The following is a 21,302-nucleotide window of genomic DNA, read 5'->3' on the forward strand; positions in this document are numbered from 1 at the left end:
ATATATATTTTAATCTCGCTTTCCATCTACGAACTGAATATACTTTCCTGCAACCCGCCTCATCCAATGTGGTACGGATCTGCTATATTTATACTTTAGAACCGAAACCCTCATCAGCAGCTAGACAGCTAACTAGCTACTAGCTAGTAGTCAGTTAGCCACTGCTAGCGGTCTTCACCGTTAACTTGGACACCAGACAGCTTCAGCTCGGTCAATACCTGCCAGTCTGCACAGCACGAAATCAAAGCAGAGCATATCGGACTGCTTTTTCTCTGCCACATCACCGGATTGCTGCCGCAAGCTCTGGACCATTATAACGGAATATCACAGCTAGCTGCAACTGAGTGGCTACTGCTGGCAAACGCCTCTGTCCTGAAGCAAGCACCAGTTAGCCTTGAGCTAGCCTCGAGCTAGGCCCAATTCCCGGCTAGCCGAAGAGATATACCAGCTAATTCTTGGGCTACAATACCTCTTTTGCCAATTGGCCTGGACCCTTTATTGATGACACGGAGCCCCGCCGATCCATCACGACTGGTCTGCCGACGTAATCGTCCGAGGTGGTTTCAACAGGCTTTTCCGTTGAAATGTTGCCGAAGACCCATATGCTAGCCCCGGCCCGCTAGCTTTCTGAATAGGCGTCTCTCCAAGTTGCCTAGCGCAGTAGCATCTACCGAAAGGCTCCCTGACTCACCTATTGCTTCTCATTGGACCCTATGATCACTCGGCTACACATGCCTCTCCCTAATGTCAATATGCCTTATCTATTGCTGTTTCGGGTTAGTTATTGTTGTTTTATTTCAATGTAGAACCCCCAGCCCACCCTGCATGCCTTAGATAGCTCTTTTGTCCCACACCCCACACATGCAGAGACCTCACCTGGCTTAACTGGTGCCTCCAGAGACACAACCTCTCTCATTGTCACTCAATGCCTAGGTTTACCTCCACTGTACTCACATCCTACCATACCCTTATCTGTACATTATGCCCTGAATCTATTCTATCACGCCCAGAAATCTGATCCTTTTATTCTCTGTTCCCAATGCACTGGACGACCAGTTCTTATAGCCTTTAGCCCTATCCTTATCCTACTCCTCCTCTGTTCCTCTGGTGATGTAGAGGTTAATCCAGGCCCTGTAGTTCCCAGCACTACACCTATTCCCCGGGCACTCTCATTTGTTGACTTCTGTAACTGTAAAAGCCTTGGTTTCATGTATGTTAACATCAGAAGCCTCCTCCCTAAGTTTGTTTTATTCACTGCTTTAGCACACTCCGCCAACCCTGATGTCCTAGCCGTGTCTGAATCCTGGCTTAGGAAGGCCACCAAAAATTTGGGAATTTCCATCCACAACTACAACATTTTCCGACAAGATAGACCTGCCAAAGGGGGCGGAGTTGCAATCTACTGCAGAGATAGCCTGCAGAGTTCTGTCATGCTATCCAGGTCTGTGCCTAAACAATTCGAGCTTCTACTTTTAAAAATCCACCTTTCCAGAAATAAGTCTCTCACCGTTGCCACTGGTTACAGAACCCCCTCAGCCCCCAGCGGTGCTCTGGACACCATATGTGACTTGATTACCCCCCATCTATCTTCAGAGTTTGTACTGTTAGGTGACCTAAACTGGGATATGCTTAACACCCCAGCCGTCCTACAATTTAAGCTAGATGCCCTCAATCTCACACAAATTATCAAGGAACCTACCAGGTACAACACTAAATCCGTAACCATGGGCACCCTCATTGATATCATCCTGACCAACTTGCCCTCTAAATACACCTCTGCTGTCTTCCACCAGGATCTCAGCGATCACTGCCTCATTACCTGCGTCCGTAATGGGTCCGCGATCAAACGACCACCCCTCATCACTGTCAAACGCTCCCTGAAACACTTCAGCGAGCAGGCCTTTCTAATTGACCTGGCCCGGGTATCCTGGAAGGATATTGACCCGTCAGTAGAGGATCTCTGGTTGTTCTTTAATAAGTTCTTAAATAAGCATGCCCCATTCAAAAAATGTAGAACTAAGAACAGATATAGCCCTTGTTTCACCCCAGACTTGACTGCTCTTGACCTGCACAAAAACATCCTGTGGTGTACTGCATTAGCATCAAAAAGCCCCTGTGATATGCAACTTTTCAGGGAAATCAGGAACCAATATACACAGTTAGGAAAGCTAAGGCAAGCTTTTTCGAACATAAATTTGAATCCTGTAGCACTAATTCCAAAGGTTTTGGGACACTGTAAAGTCCATGGAGAATAAGAGCACCTCCTCCCAGCTGCCCACTGGACTGAGGCTAGGAAACACTGTCACCACCGATAAATCAACGATAACCGATAATTTCAAGAAGCATTTTTCTACGTCTGGCCATGCTTTCCACCTGGCTAGCCCTACCCCGGCCAACAGCTCTGCACCCCCCGTAGCAACAGGCCCAAGCCCCCTTCCCACTTCCCCCGCTTCTCCTTCACCCAAATCCAGATAGCTGATGATCTGAAAGAGCTGCAAAATCTGGATCCTACAAATCAGCGGGGCTAGACAATCTGGACCCTCTCTTTCTAAAATGATCTGCCGATATTGTTGCAACAACTAACCGCCTGTTCAACCCCTCTTTCGTATCGTCTGAGATCCCCAACGATTGGAAAGCTGCCGCGGTCATCCCCCTCTTCAAAATGGGAGACACTCTAGACCCAAACTGTTATAGACCTATATCCATCCTGCCCTGCCTTTCTAAAATATTCGAAAGCCAAGTTAACAAACAGATCAACGACCATTTCGAGTCCCATCGTACCTTCTCCGCTACGCAATCTGGTTTCCGAGCTGGTCATGGGTACACCTCAGCCACGCTCAAGGTCCTAAACGATATTATAACCTCCATCGATAAAAGACTGTACTGTGCAGCCAGCTTCATCGATCTGGCCAAGGCTTTTGACTTTGTCAATCACCACATTCTTATCGGCAGACTCAATAGCCTTGGTTTCTCAAATGACTGCCTCGCCTGGTTCACCAACTACTTCTCAGATAGAGTTCAGCGTGTCAAATCGGAGGGCCTGTTGTCCGGACCTCTGGCAGTCTCTATGGGGGTGCCAAATGGTTCAACTCTCGGGCAAACTCTTTTCTCTGTACATATCAATGTTGTCGCTCTTGCTGCGGGTGATTCTCTGATCCACCTCTACACAAACGACACCATTCTGTATACATCTGGCTCTTCTTTGGACACTGTGTTAACAAACCTAAACTTCCCTACCAGACCCACATTAAGGAACTCCTATCCAAACAAAATCTAGAATTGGCTTCCTATTTTGCAACAACGCCTCCTTCACTCATGCTGCCAAACATACCCTCGTAAAACTGACTATCCTACCGATCCTTGACTTCGACGATGTCATTTGCAAAATAGCCTACAACACTCTACTCAGGAAATTGGATGTAGTCTATCACAGTGCCATCCGTTTTGTCACCAAAGCCCCATATACTACCCACCACTGCGACCTGTATGCTCTCGTTGGCTGTCCCTCGCTACATATTCATTGCCATACCCACTGGCTCCAAGTCATCTATAAGTCTTTGTTAGGTAAAGCCCCGCCTTATTTCAGCTCACTGGTCACCATAGCAACACCCAGCCATAGGACACGCTCCAACCAGGTATATTTCACTCGTCATCCCAAAAGCCAACGCCTTCTTTGGCCGCCCTTCCTTCCAGTTCTCTGCTGCCAATGACTGGAAGGAATTGCAAAAATCACTGAAGCTGGAGACTTATATCTCCCTCTCTAACTTTAAGCATCCGCTGTCAGAGCAGCTGACCGATCACTGTACCTGTACACAGCCCATCTGTAAATCGCACAACCAACTACCTCACCCTATATTGTTATTTATTTATTTTTGCTCTTTTGCACCCCAGTATCTCTACTTGCACATCATCTTCTGCACATCTATCACTCCAGTGTTAATGCTAAATTGTAGTTATTTCACCTCTATGGCCTATTTATTGCCTTACCTCCCTAGTCTTACTACATTTGCACACACTGTACCTAGATTTTTCTATTGTGCTATTGAGTGTACGTTTCTTTATCCCATGTGTAACTCTGTGTTGTTGTTTTTGTCGCACTGCTTTGCTTTATCTTGGCCAGGTCGCAGTTGTAAGTGAGAACTTGTTCTCAACTGGCCTACTTGGTTAAAGTGTTGTGTTATCTCTCTTGTTGTGATGTGTGTTTTGTCCTATATTTTAATTTTCGTTATTTTTAATCCCAGCCCCCATCCCAGCAGGAGGCCTTTTGCCCTTTGGTAGGCCATCATTGTAAATAAGAATTTGTTCTGAACTGACTTGCCGAGTTAAATAAAATAAATAAAATAGGATATTCCTTCTAACATTTTCCTCTGTATCATATTCCCTCTATCATATTCCTTCTATCATATTCCTCTGTATCATATTCCCTCTATCATATTCCTCTGTATCATATTCCCTCTATCATATTCCTCTCCACCCTCCATCCACTCCCCTCCCTTTTCATCCTCCTCATCTCAGCGCAGCCCCACTCCATCGGGTCGATTTGGTGTCAACATTTTAACACTCCCCAGATTTGTGAAAAGTAAACATAGTGTGTTTATACAGTGTTGCACAAAATGCCTTAACAAAAATCAAACAGAGTAAACATTTTTTATTTTATTTTTAAATGCTTTGTTTTTTCATTGCATGCAAAAATACCATACCCTCCCTCCCTACTCCCTCTATATTACCCAGTCTACTCATCCATCTTCAAGCTTCCATCCCTTCCCACCCTCTCAGTTCCACCTCCAGCTGGCTCCCTCTTTTTCTTCTTCTCCAGTCTCTTCCTCTCCTTTTTCCTCATCTTTTCTCTCCTCTTCTCCTCTTTAACTTGAATCTTTCTCTCCATCTCCAAGAATGCAGCTTGAGCTTTCTCTCTCTTTTTCAGCTCCTCAGAACACTTCTTCTCTTTCTTAATTCTGTCTTTCATCATGTCATTATGTATCTTCATCAGCCCCTTTAACCTCTTTTTCTCTGCCTTTTCCTTCTCTTTGCTTTCCTTCTCTCTCTTTTTCTGTTCTAACTTCTCCCTCTCCTTCTCAGCCTTCATGACTTTCTTCTGCTCTTTCTCTCTCTCCGTCATCTCTTTCCTCTCCCTCTTTTTTTGCTCCTCCTTGTGTTTCATCTCCTTTCTCTCTTTCTCGTCATCTTTCAACTTCTAATTCAGTTTCTTATTTTTCTCTTTTTCCTCCATTTTCAAAAACGGGATTTTCTGCATGTGGTTCCTGACCAGAAAGCCCACTCTTCCCAGGATGGTCTCTGCTCTCTCTGATGAAACCGTCCCATTGGAGCACTTGGAATGGGCACAGTCCACCTCACTCTTCAATCCCTCCCTCGGGCTCACCTCCTTGACGCTCCTCTCTTCACTCTCAATTTCAAGACGTATCCAATAATCCTAACAGGAAGACATTGACTCTAGATGTAAAATTGTTCCAATGTGACACATTCAATACACAACTGAGTGATCAACACACAATGACGGCCTAATAATCCTAGTGAGGGGAAATGTTTTATACTATGAGCAAAGAGCAGCAGGTTTGGGGTCAATTCCATTTCAATTCCGGTCTATTCAGGAAGTACTCTAAAATTCAATTCTCTTCAACGCATTGAATTGAAATGGAACTAAACACCATCCCTGTAAAGAAGTAAGGTGAAATATGACACCTACCTTTGCATCTTCCAGGGTCCAGGGCCTGGGTTCCTCATCCTCTGACCTGCTTATGGAGGCTCCAACTATAACAGGCGTCTTAGTGACAACGCAGATCAGAGGGGTGGGCCGCTCATCATTGCGGGTTGCCAGAGTTAAGTTAGCATCTGATGCCTCTGCAGCGACTGAGCACTCAGTGGCGCCCTCTATCATCTCCTCTGGCTGCTTATGGTCATTGTCCAAAATGTGTGACAAGATTGGAGGCAGCCTTGGAGCAGGGCTTTTATCCAGGTCCTCTCCCTGGACAATGGATGTGCCTACAGTGATCTCTGTGGCAAGGGAGGACTCGGTGGCATCCTCTTTTTCCTCCTTGGTCAGTTTGTGGTCACAGATACATGGCGAGCTTGGAGGCAGTGCTGCAGGGTCAGGAGGGCTTTGATCGGCTGCCATGTCCTCTTTGAGGTGAGTGGACACATCATTGGTTGTTTCACTGGCAACTGGACACTTGTTGGTTCCCTCTACTGCCGCCCCTGGCAGTTTGTAGTCAATGTCAAAGACACATGGCAGACTGGGAGGCAGCATTGGGACAGGACATTTAGCTGCTGATCTGTCCACTCCATCAACAGTAGCTGTGCCTGAAGTGGCCTCTGTAGCAAATGAGACCTCATAGGCATCCTCTACTGTCTGCTCTGGAGGCATGAAGTCATCGTCAATGACTGGTGGCAGGCATGGAGGCAGCACTGAGGGAAGAATTCTAGCTGCCCATCGGTTCTCTCTCTTGACAGTGGCTGTACCTGCAGTGGCCACTTTGGCAACTCGGCACTCCGTGGCTGAAACAGCAGGCTGGGAGGTTTCCAGGACATTGAATGAATTGCCAATGAACCGCTGAGCCAGTGGTGGGAGGGAGAAAGGATAGAATCTGTCCTCTTCCTTGATATTAGACATTGCCACTGGAGCAACTGAGACCTCAGTGGTTTCCTCTACTGTCTGCTGTGGGGGAATGGAGTCCTTGTTAAAGAAGTGTGGCAGGTATCGATGCAGCATTGAGGAAAGATGTGTATCTGTCGATAAGTCCTCTCTTTTACCAGCAGATACATCTGCAGTGTCCTCTGTGGCAACTGCGCACTCAGCAGGGACAAAGTAGGAAAATACAATGAACCGCTGTGCATCCTGAGTGCGTATGGCCAATGGAGAGGGGGGATGCAACATGGTTGGTATAGGCCTCCGATTGGTGAAAGCCAGTGGTGGGAGGGAGTCAATACAGGGAGCCATGAACTCAGTGAGTGGACGGTTGGTCACATCTCTCACATTCTGCAGGAGAAAAGAAACAGACATGATGAAGGTGAACACATTCAGTACATACATACTTTATTATGTACACTATATACTTATACATCACACATACAGCGCCTTCGGAAAGTATTCAGACCCCTTCACTTTTCCACATTTTGTTACCTCACAGCCTTATTCTAAAATAATGGAAAATCCAAAATAATGGAAATTTACATAAGTATTAAGTACTTTGTTGAAGCACCTTTGGCAGTGATTACAGCATAGAATCTTCTTGGGTATTACACTATAAGCTTGGCATACTTGTGTTTTTGGGAGTTTCTCCCATTCTTCTTTGCAGATCCTCTCAAGCTCTGTTAGTTTGGATGGGGAGAGTTGCGGCACAGCTATTTTCAGGTCTCTCCAAAGATGTTCGATCCGGTTTAAGTCTGGGCTCTGACTGGGCCACTCAACGACATTCAGAGACTTGTCCTGAAGTCACTCCTGCGTTGTCTTGGCGTTGTGCTTAGGGTCGTTGTTCTGCTGTAAAGTGACCCATTGTCCTGAGGTCCTGAGCGCTCTGGAGGTTTTCAGGTTTTCATCAAGGATCTCTCTGTGCTCCGTTCATCTTTGCCTCGATCCTGACTAGTCTCCTAGACCACGCCGCTGAAAAACATCCCCACAGCATGATGCTGCCACCACCGTGCTTCACTGTGCCGTAGTTGCCAGATTTCCTCCAGACGTGACGCTTTGCAATCATGCCAAAGAGTTCAATCTTGGTTTCATCAGACCAGAGCATCTTGTTTCTCATGGTCTGAGAGTCTTAGGTGCCTTTTGGCAAACTCCAAGCGGGCTGTCTTGTGCCTTGTACTGATGAGTGGCTTCCATCTGACCACTCTACCATAAAGGCCTGATTGGTGAAGTGCTGCAGAGAGGGTTGTCCTTCTGGAAGGTTCTCCTATCTCCACAGAGGAACTCTTGAGCGCTGTCAGAGTCACCATCGAGTTCTTGGTCACCTCCCTGACCAAGGCCCTTCTCCACCCCGAATGCTCAGCTTGGCCAGGCGGCCAGCTCTAGGAAGAGTCTTGGTGGTTCCAAACTTCTTCCATTTTAGAATGATGGAGGCCACTGTGTTCTTGGGGACCTTCAATGCTGCAGAGATTTTTTTGGTACCCTTCCCTAGATCTGTTTCTCGACACAATCCTGTCTCGGAACTCTACGGACAACTCCTCCAACCTCATGGTTTGGTATTTAGTCTGAATGTACTGTCAACTGTTGGACCTTATATAGACAGGTGTGTGCCTTTCCAAATCTTGTCGTATCAATTTCATTTACCACATGTCCAATCAAGTTGTAGAAACGTCTCAAGGACGATCAATGGAAACAGGATGCACCTGAGCTCAATTTCGAGACTCATAACAAAGGTTCTGAATACTTATGTAAATAAGGTAATTCTGTATTTAAGTTGAATACATTTTCCCAAAAAAATGTAAAACAGTTTGTTCACTTTGTCATTATGGGGTATTGTGTGTAGATTGCTGATAATTTTTATTTCATTTAATCCCTTTTAGAATGAGGATGTAACGTCACAACAGGTGGAAAAAGTAAAGGTGTCTGAATACTTTCCCGAAGGCACTGTATATATCTAGTTTCCTCTCAGATGCTCTGCATCAGTCTGTACCAACCCTGGGTCTTCTAGCCAACAGGTAAACTAAGTGTAAAAATACATTCCCTACACCCAGCATAACATTTGACATTTTAGACATTTAGCAGAGGCTTTTATCCAGAACTACTTAAGGTAGCTAGGTGGGACAACTACATAATCCTGATATGAAGGTCTACGAGAGATCGCTTGGTCTTGTCTTGAAAAAAATTTAAATAACAAGGCAACCATAGGAACTGAGGACTATGTACATAACAATACTCAGAGACATACACGATACAACACAAGAAAAGTTATCAGACAAAATACTGTTAGCTTACATTCAATGGCATATGGCACATTTTGCCCGTATATTGACATACTGTATATTTGCTTTAATCAATATTGTTCAATAGAACTCTAGTCGACTTTGTCAAAGTTGGTCTTGTTACCTCCTCAATCAGGCTTGGCATTTTCCTCGTCTCAAACCAAATCGTCTTCCTCTCCTTCTCCTGCTCCCTCTGGATCTGCCACACCAGAGCCAACCTGGCACCCAGCTCCATCATGTAGTCTGTCTGGATCTCCCTTTCCTTCAACTGACACTCAGCCCTCCTCTGTGTCAGCGTTGAACCCTCCATGTCTTCCTCCTAGCTAACAATATCTCTGGAAAATACATAACGTTGTAGTAAGTGGCGTGTTGCTAACCAGATAATACATCTCTTTAAGATGTGCACATGTTTCTTCCCGTTTACTTACAACTAAGCAAGTGACAATCCCGATCCAGAGATGATTACGCAATAGTCCTATCTGAATTACTAGTAAAAAGTTGGCTACTAGAAAAGCGACCAAGTTCAAATAAATCGATTGTGGCTGTTCCTATCATTATGTGCACAATATTCTTTATGACATCTTCATTGTGATGCAAGGCGTCGCCATTGGAGATGACAAAGCACAACATAGACTTTATAAAGCAAACTTCAGGCTCTCTCTGTACCTTAGCCTTATTCAACCCCCTCATGTAACGCCACTCCATATTGGGCCTGATTCTCACAAACCACACTAATCACTTATATAATATCATTCAAAAAGGTTTTTGGGGAGGAAAGTGACTCTATACCCATCATGGACCTAACTTGTTGTACAGTTTCATCTATTTTAATCAGTCCAGTCTTCTGTTTGAGTGCCTCTGGGTGCAACTGAATTTAAAGAGGTCTATCAATTCAACCATCTGAAATGGATGACCATTCAATCAAGAAAATCAGATTATTTTTTAAGTTAGCAACTACAAGTTAGGTAGGCCTACTTGTTTTTTACACAACCTACCCTTTTGTTACATATTTATAGAGATAATTGATTACAATATATGTTAGGGATTAACACAAAGATGGGGTTTTCTTTCATCAATAGAATGTATTTGCTATCAGGCTGGCTGACTACAACAACTGTAACACGCCATCTCAGTTGTCAGGATGAACATTTTTCTCACCAAAAAATGGATTCAAGCAAACTATCTTTCGTCAATAGTTTCACTTGTCACCATGATTGCATGTCAGGCCTACTTAAAAGGTCATGTTAGTACACAAGTCATTTGATAAGTAGTTATTCTACAGAAACATAGTTAAACAGTAAGTTATATTACAATCTACCTCTCAAGTAAGCAGCGTGTTCTCTCGCTAATGAAACAGGACATGAAAAATCTGTCAGTGGTTAGTTGAATCAGTCTCTTTGCACTGTTCTGTTTGTCTGTGCAACAGCTAACCTCCCAGAATCAGAATCTTGTGATGTCACAATGAAGGCCCCATTGCCATGATTACCCACAGAAGCTCTCATGTGTAATCAAATGCTGGAACAATTCACTTTTTTTTAAACTTATGCAGCACAGTCATACCTAATATTTACATTGAATCCATGTAACCACATTTTTTATTAAAATAAAATGCTCTACCTCTTATCAAATGATTGACCATTCATAATACAGGTGTTTTGCCTAATTCAAAGTCAATATGTTTTAGATTTCACATCTAGCGTCCAGGTTTACTTAGGTTACTTGTTTGATCTCAGCCTACCACTAATGTCAGTGTTTCTCATCATACTCTTCATCATTAATAAAATCTATAGGCTACCTTACTACAGTAAAACAGATCTTCCATAGACTATGACACCTCAGTAACAAAGTTCCAACAAAGAAATGAGGGCTCAAGAAAACATCTCTCTTCAATGGCCTCAGCTATTATTAACCATGTGATGAACAAGGTCAAATGCAGCACTAAAACCAAGAAGCAGCTCAACCATAAGTTTATTCTGGTCAAGTGACCTCAGCCATTGATCAGTTAAATCAACTGGACCTGTTGCAGTCGAGGGATCTTCACGGTACGCACGCTGGTAGAGAAATAAGATGTGCTAGATGTGTAATTATCTAGGCCTAAAACATTTGATTGAAGTAGGTGTCCCTGAATTCTTGCATTGTAGGTCAATTTATTATTAAGGAAATCAATATCAGCTGACTATAGAACAGTAGTTTTAGACCTGCCAACAGGGCCCATTGTTTAAAAACTTGTTTGAAATGTTTCTTATCCATGTCTTTCCAGTTGATCTAACCAATCAGACTCAAGAGCATCACACATTCCTCCATTTATTCCCCTCTATCATATTCCTCTATCATATTCAGTGGTGACTCGACATTCATGGCAAGTGGGGATTCAAACCACCACTTGCCCCACAAAAAACTGGCTTTCCTGTTTTGCATGTTATTTTGACATGAATACATTGTAAAAATATATATACAGTACCAGTCAAAAGTTTGGACACACCTACTCATTCAAAGAATAGCTCAAATAAGCAAAGAGAAATGACAGTCCATCATTACCTTAAGACATGAAGGAACGTTTAAAGAACTTTGAAAGTTTCTTCAAGTGCAGTCGCAAGAACCATCAAGCGCTATGATGAAATTGGCTCTCATGAGGACCGCCACAGGAGAGGATGACCCAGAGTTACCTCTACTATTTCTATATATTTCTTTTTTTCACCCCAATTTCGTGGTATCCAATTGGTAGTAGTTACAGTCTTGTTTCATTGCTGCAACTCCCATACAGACTCGGGAGAGGCGAAGGTCGAGAGCCATGCGTCCTCCGAAACACAACCCAACCAAGCCGCACTGCTTCTTGACACAATGCCCATCCAACCCGGAAGCCAGCCGCACCAATGTGTTGGAGGAAACACTGTACACCTGGCGACCGTGTCAGCGTGCACTGCGCCCGGCATGCCACAGGAGTTGTGCGCGATGAGACAAGGATATCCCTGCCGGCCAAACCCTCCCCTAACCCGGACGACGCTGGGCCGGCTGCAACAGAGCCTGGACTTGAACCCAGAATCTCTAGTGGTACAGCTACATGCTGACCAGACCGGACACGTCGTGTGCGCGAGCATCGCAAAATACATTTTGAAATCCATGTTATTCAATTATTTCACCACGATGCCAAGGGCTAAAATAAAACTCCTTTCTATTTCTGACGCAGATCACGCTGAAAGTCCTGCCTCTCCCATCTCCTCATTGGTTTATAGAAGCAGGTACCCACGTGACAAATTAGCTAGCAAGTGCAAGCTAACTAGCTAAATTGCCATACATGTTTAATGCTTTTCGACCTGTCCCAAAATGAATGTCATTGGTTCAGAGTTTGTTTTGATATTTGAACCTGTGTGTCGTGATCGCGCTTGGTGTATGGGGACAAAATAAATGTATGCACGATGGCGCAGCCGGTTTGGTTTCGGTGTTAGACCACTGCGCCACTCGAGATGCCCCCTTTTTCTATATTTCTTAATCCCATTCTTTACATATAGATTCGTGTGTATTGTTGTGTTTTGTTAGATGTCACTGCACTGTTGAAGCTTGGAACACAAGCATTTCACTACACCCGAAATAACATCTACTAAATATGTGTATGCGACCATTAAAATGTGATTAGATTTATTCGACACACGATGGCGCCATTTAACCATGTACCGAATCGAGTGTCCCTGCCTTCTACACCAACCTTTGGAGAATAACTTTAATGTTTATATGACTATATATCCTCATTCTGTGCAATTGTTGTCCCACCACTGTCTCCGAAAAAAATAAATGAAAGAGATGTTAAGGAGTTTGTATTTTATAGGGCCTGCCATAGCATGGGGATATTGTATATGTAAATACAGTAGCGACGACTATAGCGGCTGTCCAGGGGCCTGTTGCACAAAACTAGGATAAGGGATTAAGCCAGGATATCTTGGTGATCCTGGCTCAATTGATCCGTAATCCGGTTGCACTAAAGATGGATAGGGGGCAGGAGGATATGTTATGGTATAAATTACCATGGAGATTTATTCTGTGGAGCTAGCCTGCTCCAGACCAGGCTAAATTCCAGGATCTATTTAATCTCATCCCTAATGTCAGTCAGCAGTCACCACAAATGGAAACCAATAGTTATTTCACTGCTCACTATACATTGTTATCACATATAACTAGACCCACTGTCATTATTTAAACGTTTGTGATCATTAATTTCAATGATTTTGGATAAAAAAATAATTTTTAGATGATGTTGCTATCATTAGATAATTTACAGTTTCCCATAGACTATAAGGCTATATATAAAATGATAGAATATTAGGGCCACAGAGGGGAAAAAAACACAAGTAATAATATTGTAACCAGTTGTTTTAGAGGACAGTTGTTAAAATGACAGATGTGGGGCATTTCGTGAAATTGTACTTCAGTATGGTGTGCCTGATGTATGGTCTGATGTGCCAGAATATTAAGTATCACATTGTCATAAGTATCAAAACAATATGTAGCTTTTCTGCAGAAAGAACCAGCCTCATAAATGTATGACTTTATCCTTTTTCTTCAGTGTGGCCCTAGTACTCTGTCATATAAACAAATACACATTCCATATGAATATAAAAACACAATGTGTAACATTATGTTCCTTTATTGAATAAGGACAAAACAAAGCAGGTAAACCATCAGCTCCTTTCGAAACTGAAGTCACAGTGACTCTACAAGATGGAAAGCACAGAATCCAAGCATATTATACAAAATGATACATACACATTCAAAGGTCTGTATATAACACACCCTGCATGTCTGCACACTAAAATAAATGCAGGACAAATCCATACACATCAACTGAACAGACAAATGAATGGATGCAGTAGCCTCCCTGCAGCCTTGCATTACACACAGTATACCGCACAAACATCATGAGGCCAAATTCGTAAAAAAACGAACCCCAAAAAAAAACAAATTCCTCTGCCACCGCAGGACATATTTAACCAAAATTGAAAGCACACATACTAACTAAAATAATTCAACACATATTGGTCCCTCAGCAGCCGACCACTGTCGTCATCAGGGAAGATTGCCGGATTGTCCCAGTCCATGGCTGGTGGCACTCTGGGGGCCCTCTCCTTCCTCAGGCAGGCCACATTGTGGAGGACAGCACAAGCCACAGTAATATCACATGCCCTAACAGGGCTGACCCTTAATTTGTGAAGGCAGTGAAAGCGTGCCTTCAGGAGACCAAAGGTCATTTCAACTCTGGCCCTGGTCCTGGCATGGGCATGGTTGTAGGCCTGCTGTGCTTCCTGGGGGTCTGTGAAAGGTGTCAGGAGAAAAGGCTGGCAGCCATACCCCCTGTCTCCCAGCAACACACCAGAGAATTCACCTGTCAACACAAAATCTCATCATTACTACCTCATAAACAGTGATATTCTTGACACAGCCATGATGGTTATAAATAGGGGTTGTGTGGCTTACCTTGTGATAGGCACTGATAGATTTCAGAGGCCCGAAAGATTCTGGAGTCATGGACTGAGCCAGGCCATTTTGCCACAACATTGCTGATCACACAGTCAGCATTGCAGACCATCTGAAATCATAAGATGAGGAATATTACACCAATCAATGCACATCACTGGCAATGCAGAGTGTTCGTCAATGGACAATATCAAAACGTTATGTTCACCTGAACATTAATGCTGTGAAAGGATTTCCTATTCACAAAAATCGGCCTCATGGGCACCTGAGGGGGCTTTTATACTTATGTGTGTGCAGTCCACTGCACCAATGACATTGGGGAAACCTGTCACACAAAGTAATGAGTATCCTACTATGTGTTAACAGTTGTCCTGTAATTTGTAGATCCTCTTACCTGCAATCCTATAGAACTCCTCTTTGATGTCACAGAGTCTTCTGTGGCCAGGGAAGGAGATGAAGACATCTGCTAATGCTTTGATAGCCAGACACACACTCCTTATTGTGCGGCAAATTGTGGCCTTGTTCAGCTGTTCTGCATCCCCCACTGAGTACAGGAAGGCTCCACTAGCAAAAAAGCGCAAGGCCACACAAACCATTTGCTCCACACTCAGTGCATGGCTCCGTGCAGTGCGGTGCTTAATCCTGGGACCCAGTAGTCTGCATAGATACCTGATGCCATCTGCAGAAAACCTGTATCTTTCATATAGATGGTCATCAGGGAAGGCCAGTGGGTCCAACCGGTCCCTGAAGACCCTTTCTCGCCTGAAGGCTCTCCTCAGCACAAGTGCTTCTTCATCCACCACATCTCGCACGAATGGGCATGCCATTGTCAGAGCAGAAAGGAACACACAATTTTGGGCCTTCATATAGGCTAGTGGCCACACCTGGTGCTGGGGGGGGTGGGCAAAAGAGGGCGATGCCTTATAACGATGACTTGGTTGTACTGATTGCTGGGAAAATAAAAAAAACATTAGAAAGATGCCACCGTCCTGTGTGCTCACAATAAGAGCTCATATGTCATGGCTCACTTGACTTTACGAGAATATACCTAATTTTTATTTTGAGCTGTGTCATCTTCTTGGAGCTGGGGGAGGAAAGAAAAATAATGATTAATACATTTGTGTTACAGTTAGCATACAGTGTACATTGAAGGCATATCTCACCTCCCTCTCAAGTTTTTTTATTTCAAGGTCCAGTTTCCTAATTGTCCTCTTTTTTATTTCGGACTCCAGTGCAAGATTTTCCATATTTTTCTTCTTGTACTGAATGTCTATGTCTGCCAGTTCTATTTGGCGCCGGAGGTGGTTGCCATACAACTTTCTGATAGCTTGTGAGCTCTGTGAACACAATACAATTAGCGCAGCTGGAATTTGGCAGGATGTGGTGTCCTTTTATTAATACGCACTATGTTGCCAGGCTGGTTTTCTCACTGTATAGCATCTGGGTCCTGTAAAAGAAATTAGATTTTTTGATTTTGATGAGGACTCCTCACCATTGTAGAGTAAATAGTACTTTCACAGTCTTAACATGATACCTCATGCCTTCTGGAATCCAGAGAGATGGTCTCCTCCTCATCATCGTCTCCATCATGTGCTGTTGCACTGGGGCCTTCACCCTATCACATTTAATCGGATTCATATTGAAGCTAGTAGACAAGACATGCCAGGCCTACAGTATGCCTTTGATGGAGTACTCACTGGATCAGCATCGTCTGGTGCTTGTGCTGGTGGCTCTAACAGGAACACAGTGCTGCCAGACACTGCAAGGCAATAGGTAAACCAAAGTCAGACAGTCCAAATTGATTCAATATGAATGTGGTTGTATCCCATGTAGAGATGGAAGGACATACCTTGAATGAAGCGGGTGGCATCTTGGGAGGAACCTATGCTCGTCTCTTTCCCCCCAGGGATCCCCTCTAAGACGGGCCTGCCTTTATTTAGCTCCAAGGCCATGTCCTCTGCTGGGGTAAGGTCAGCCTTTGGTGACCCACCACCCGTGCCTTGTCTGTGGGTATTCTTTTTCACTGCTAAAACAGTACAGACAATGTGTGAGCAGGCACCTTCTGGGTACAATATATGCTTGTGCTTTGTTAAATATTAGTCAGGGACCATACCATTCTGCAGAATGTTCTTGTATTTGATTTTGACCTGCTGCCATGTCCGTTTTGGCCCGTTCATGTTTAATCTACACACACACACACACACACACATTTAATGGAGTCACACTGCAAAAAATTACTTGGTATTTTTGTCTTGTTTTCAGTAAAAATATCAAAACATTTATCATAGCTTTATACAGTGTGATGGAGTTACTTTACACAATTTCACTCATATCTGCAGTGCATTTCAATTAAAAATGTAACCGTTTCATAATTACAGTACAACTGCATTTTTGGAGATGTGAATTAAATATTTGAATTGTAATTGTGATGTTTCAGCGGAGCGGTGACTGTGTAATTGTGCACTACTTACGCATTCAGGCGGTCTGCAATACTTTGCCACGCTTTTTCTCTTTGCTTTATCACTGTGGCGGTGTTGCCTTTCTTCTTAATTATATCTTTTACCTCCTCGTATGCCTCCATGAGGATTTGTGCTTCCGACGGGGAAAAGTACGCGGCTCTAGTTGCCATGGTAAATCAGTTAATCTGTGATCTGTGGCGGGGTCTATTTGAGTGAGCCGTGAGCGCGCACCTATCCAGGATTGGTTTCACCTGGCTTAATGAATCCGTGTCTGCTCATCCTGGCTTGGTCTTTGTGCAACCAATTAAGCCTGGACGCACATGTTTTGGCTTCATTGAGCTCAGCTGAGTCATTTATCCCGGATGTCTTAATTCTACTTTTGTGCAACAGGCCCCAGGCTAGAAATCCCCATGCATTGAGCCTAGGTCAGATGTCAACAATAACATTCTGGTTGGTCAGTGACTCACATCTCTGAACAGACAAAACTAGCAATAACATTGTTCATGCTTTACTGAAACATAGTACAACTACACCTGCTGTGTGTTTTTGGAACATACTGTCCTCTCAAGCGTTTATATGGGAACTACTCAACAACCCAACAATTGAATCTACCCGGACCGAAGTCAACGTTGCTCTTCAAGCAGGCATGGCGTCTAAACGAACTCCAGAGAAAATAGCAGTGTAAAATACACATAATTTAGCCCGGCATTAGTGGCCTACTGTTAAACCAGTACCAGAGATTAATCGCCAAAAGCAACAATGGCGTGACGTATCGTATGCCAATTTCTACAGCATATGTCTGACCACACAACCGCTGCCACTCGTATAACATTGGCTAGCTTCCTTGTATACAAAATTACCTTGGGTGGTTGCTAAGTACAGTATTAGAGGATGAGGACATCGTTAACAAATGTCCATGTTGTAAACTATGGCAGTGAGAGTTTATATAGCTAATCTAGGTTTCTGCATCGCTAATTTGTGTATAGGATGTGGGATTGTGAAAATCAGTTGCCATATTCTTGCTGTCAGATTGTGGCTGCGGCACTGCAGTTGTACTGCCCAGTACGTAAAGTTTACATTTGTTAAAAATACGTTTTTTTCGACAATAGATTTAAGGGTTAGCTAGTTCCCATAACACTATTCCAATGATGACCAAAGAATGGCGAAATCCATTAAATCTTGAATCTTCAAACTAGTTTAGGCATAGGAAATGTGTATTGTAATATCATGTATTCACCATTAATTCATTGACGAGGTGCGTGATCAGCGCAGCACTGTGTTTTCCCTGGAGCAGGCTCGCCAGCATGCCCTGTACCCACGCACAGAGAAGATCGAGGTGACCTTGCAAATACCTGGTCTGCAGGGCACCCTGCTCGTCATGAACAAGGTAGTGTCCACGCCACACAGCTGTGCACGCCGTGAGTACAGGATCAGTACCTGTGGTTTGTCTGTGTGCCGCACAGCAGCATACTTAGTACAGCACAGCCAGTGTGTGGAATACGTTTCATACATGGATTGTCTGTATGCTGTTTGATTTTGTCAAGGAAGTCAGAAAAATTCTATAGTATGAATCATATTAAATCTCTCTCTCTCTCTCTCTGACTTGACAGAGTGGTATGTAACCAGCTCTGCCCTGGCCTTAGTAGACGGAAAGCCCTGGCCCCCCCTGCACCAGCCCCTCACCCAATCCTGCTCCCTCTCCCTGCTCACCTTCAAAGACACAGACCCACTGCTGGTCAACCAGGTACAACACAGCACCACAGATATAGGTATACATGCACTGAGGTATATAGCACCGGTGTAGGGTGAAGTTGCTCTTAGACGCTGATATTGGATCAGTTCAGGTTTTCCACCACTAATGGTCAAGGTTAGGATTGGGAGAAGAGAAGCTGATTCTCAATCTGTACTAAGGGGAAACTACACACTGGAGCGTACAGAACCACAGATAATAATGAACAGAGGTGTTCACCACGATGGATCTACACTGCAAACATTTAAAATCTTACAGTGCCTTCAAAAAGTATTCACAACCCTTGACTTTTTCCACGTTTAGTTGGGTTACAAATTGGGTTTCAAATGGATTTAATTGTAAAAAAATATCAACGATCTACACAAAATACTACGTAATGTCAAAGTATAAAAAACAAATGGGTAAATTTACCTCCTGGGTAAATATGTCTTAGAATCACCTTTGGCAGCGATTACACCTGTCTTTTTTAGGGATGCATGATATATCGGTGAACATATCAGAATCAGCCGATATTAGCTAAAAATGCCAACATCGGTATTGGCCGATGTCTAGTTTAATGCCAATGTGCAAAACCTATGTCAAAGCTGACGTGCATACCTATATAACGTAGGTACATGACCTAATGACGCCACATAAAATTTTGCGCTACACGTGCAACACTGCATTCCTAACCTAGCCCACAATGTCTGCTCTGTGGCTCGAGCAGTCAACAAGTCGGGCAGTCATATGAAAGAGTAAGAACATTTCAGCGAGACAACTCAAAAGGTGAAGTCCATTAAAGCCAAGGTAATGGAATCCATTGCCCTTGACAATCAACCGTTCTCTGTCGTGGGTGATGTTGGCTTTCGCTGACTGGACGAGCACTGGTACACACTACCAAGTGCGCTATTTTTCAGATGTTGCCCTACCGGATTTACACAGTAATAGCGTCACCGCTATTAGCTTCACGACATACATACTATGGAACGCCGTTTGGGTCTATGCGTGTCAAAAAAGACACAGTAGCACTGTCAAAGCTATACAAAAAAGTCTGCAAACACCAGCCACGAACAATGTGTTTATAATACCTCGTTGGTAATAAAGCATAATTTGTTCGACCGCAACTTCTGGGGTAGCTATCTTTAGCTTGATAACTAGCTAGCATCAACACAACCAGCATGAAAACAATGACCAGTAGAAACTGCAGTCATTTTCATTATTCTTAGCAATGATTTAGGAATCATTGTGAATAAGTATTGTTGTTTGCCTATTGAAATTGAACTTCAGTTCATGAAAATAAATAAATAGCCAGCTACTTAACCCTGTTGCCCAAAGCTAACATTATAAGCAGCCAGCTAGCTTCATCTGGCTAGTGCGGCTCGACCGGACCAGTTACGTGTTGTGAAGGTAGCAACATTAAGGATTAGGCACAATAGTGGAATTTGTGGTTTGCCTTCAAAATAAAAGTATTTCATTGACCGTGATGCAAATGAATACAAATAGTAGAATTATGCCATACTTTTATTTTGAAGGCTAACCGCAAAGTCCACTACTGTGGCTAATTCGTGTTGTGGCTAGCTTCACATAGATAGGTACGACCACCATTAATCAAATAAGAACAGTCTTATAAATTAGGGTTATTTTAGATGAAACCTAGCTATATAGTTAGTTAACTAACTATATAGCTACTGAAACAGATTGTGCGTTCATTCATTTTTCATTGAATGCGTTCATTCATTTTTTATTATGTGACGTGCAGTCATATTCATGTCCTGATTGGTCAACAAGATTATTTGACACGTCAAACAGTGTTATTTGACACGCAAAGACCCAAACAGCGTTCCATAGCAAAGACCCAAAAGGCGTTCCATAGAAATCCTGGTTGAGAATGAAATGACTGAACAAATGAACAACGAAACAGCACAGCAAGTAAGTGAAAGAAATAGGTTTTGATTATGTTTTACTGGTAATGGGGACATACGTAAATGCCAACAAAATAACTTTTTGGTCAGTGTGGTGTGTGTGTAACCTTTTATTTAACTAGGCAAGTCAGTTAAGAACAAACTCTTATTTACAATGAGGTACTACCCCGGCCAAACACGGACGACGCTGGGGCAATTGTGCACCGCACTATGTGACTCCTAATCATGGCTGGATGTGATACAGCTTGGAATCGAACCAGGGACTGTAGTGACGCCTCTTGCACTAAGATGCAGTGCCTTAGACTGCTTCGTCCGTGTGTGTGTGTTCACTATTTAACTGTAATAGAATGCTTAAAAGACAGCAAAAAATAATAATATCGGTTATTGGTATTGTTTTTTTTGGCAAGGAAAATGTCAGATATTGGTATCGGCCAAAAATGTTATATCGGTGCATCACTAGTCTTTTTGGGTAAGTCTCTAAGAGCTTTGCACACCTGGATTGTACAATATTTGCCCATGTATACTTTAATTCTTCAATCTCTTTCAAATTGGTTGTTGATCATTGCTAGACAGCCATTTTTAAGTCTAGCCATAGATTTCAAGCCAATTTAAGTCAACTCTAGCTAGGCCACTCAGGAACATTCAATGTCGTCTTGATAAGCAACTCCAGTGTATATTTGGACTTGTTTTCGGTTATTGTCCTACTGGAAGGTGAATTTGTCTCGCAGCGTCTGTTGGAAATCAGACTGAACCAGGTTTTCTTCTAGGATTTTTTTTCATCTCCCAAAAAACTGTCTAGTTCTT

The 21,302-nt window shown here is 43.3% G+C and overlaps 1 protein-coding gene and 1 long non-coding RNA gene across 3 annotated transcripts; both read right to left on the reverse strand.

The window, feature by feature from the left end:
• Positions 1 to 5,194: 5,194 nt before the first annotated feature.
• On the reverse strand, positions 5,195 to 12,238 carry LOC129859499 (uncharacterized). Its single transcript, XM_055929361.1, has 4 exons — positions 11,461 to 12,238; positions 9,047 to 9,257; positions 5,705 to 6,994; positions 5,195 to 5,431 (listed from the first exon to the last, which is right to left on the reverse strand). Exons 2-4 carry the CDS (start codon positions 9,230 to 9,232, stop codon positions 5,195 to 5,197), a joined length of 1,713 nt encoding a protein of 570 aa, XP_055785336.1. The 5' UTR covers positions 9,233 to 9,257; positions 11,461 to 12,238.
• A 2,624-nt stretch (positions 12,239 to 14,862) lies between these two features.
• LOC129859500 (uncharacterized) lies at positions 14,863 to 18,396 on the reverse strand. Of its 2 annotated transcripts, XR_008760180.1 has the most exons (7): positions 16,502 to 18,396; positions 16,238 to 16,414; positions 16,086 to 16,147; positions 15,923 to 16,003; positions 15,552 to 15,835; positions 15,437 to 15,472; positions 14,863 to 15,338 (listed from the first exon to the last, which is right to left on the reverse strand). It is a non-coding gene; the product is annotated as an uncharacterized LOC129859500 (long non-coding RNA). The 2 variants fall into 2 exon arrangements; XR_008760179.1 differs by lacking the exons at positions 14,863 to 15,338; positions 15,437 to 15,472; positions 15,552 to 15,835 and having other exon boundaries at positions 15,865 to 16,003.
• Positions 18,397 to 21,302: the final 2,906 nt, after the last annotated feature.

This window comes from Salvelinus fontinalis, chromosome 7 (genome assembly GCF_029448725.1).
Source record: "Salvelinus fontinalis isolate EN_2023a chromosome 7, ASM2944872v1, whole genome shotgun sequence".
Classification (NCBI taxonomy): Eukaryota; Metazoa; Chordata; class Actinopteri; order Salmoniformes; family Salmonidae; genus Salvelinus; species Salvelinus fontinalis.

Bases quoted from the DNA above. Each gene is read 5' to 3' on its own strand.
- LOC129859499 (XM_055929361.1), bottom strand. From the start codon at position 9,232: ATGGAGGGTTCAACGCTGACACAGAGGAGGGCTGAGTGTCAGTTGAAG. The intron at 6,995-9,046 runs GTAACAAGACCA...TTTCTCCTGCAG, and splicing joins TGCCAAGCCTGATTGAGGAG to AATGTGAGAGATGTGACCAA. The intron at 5,432-5,704 runs GTAGGTGTCATA...TCTTCCTGTTAG, and splicing joins GGACCCTGGAAGATGCAAAG to GATTATTGGATACGTCTTGA.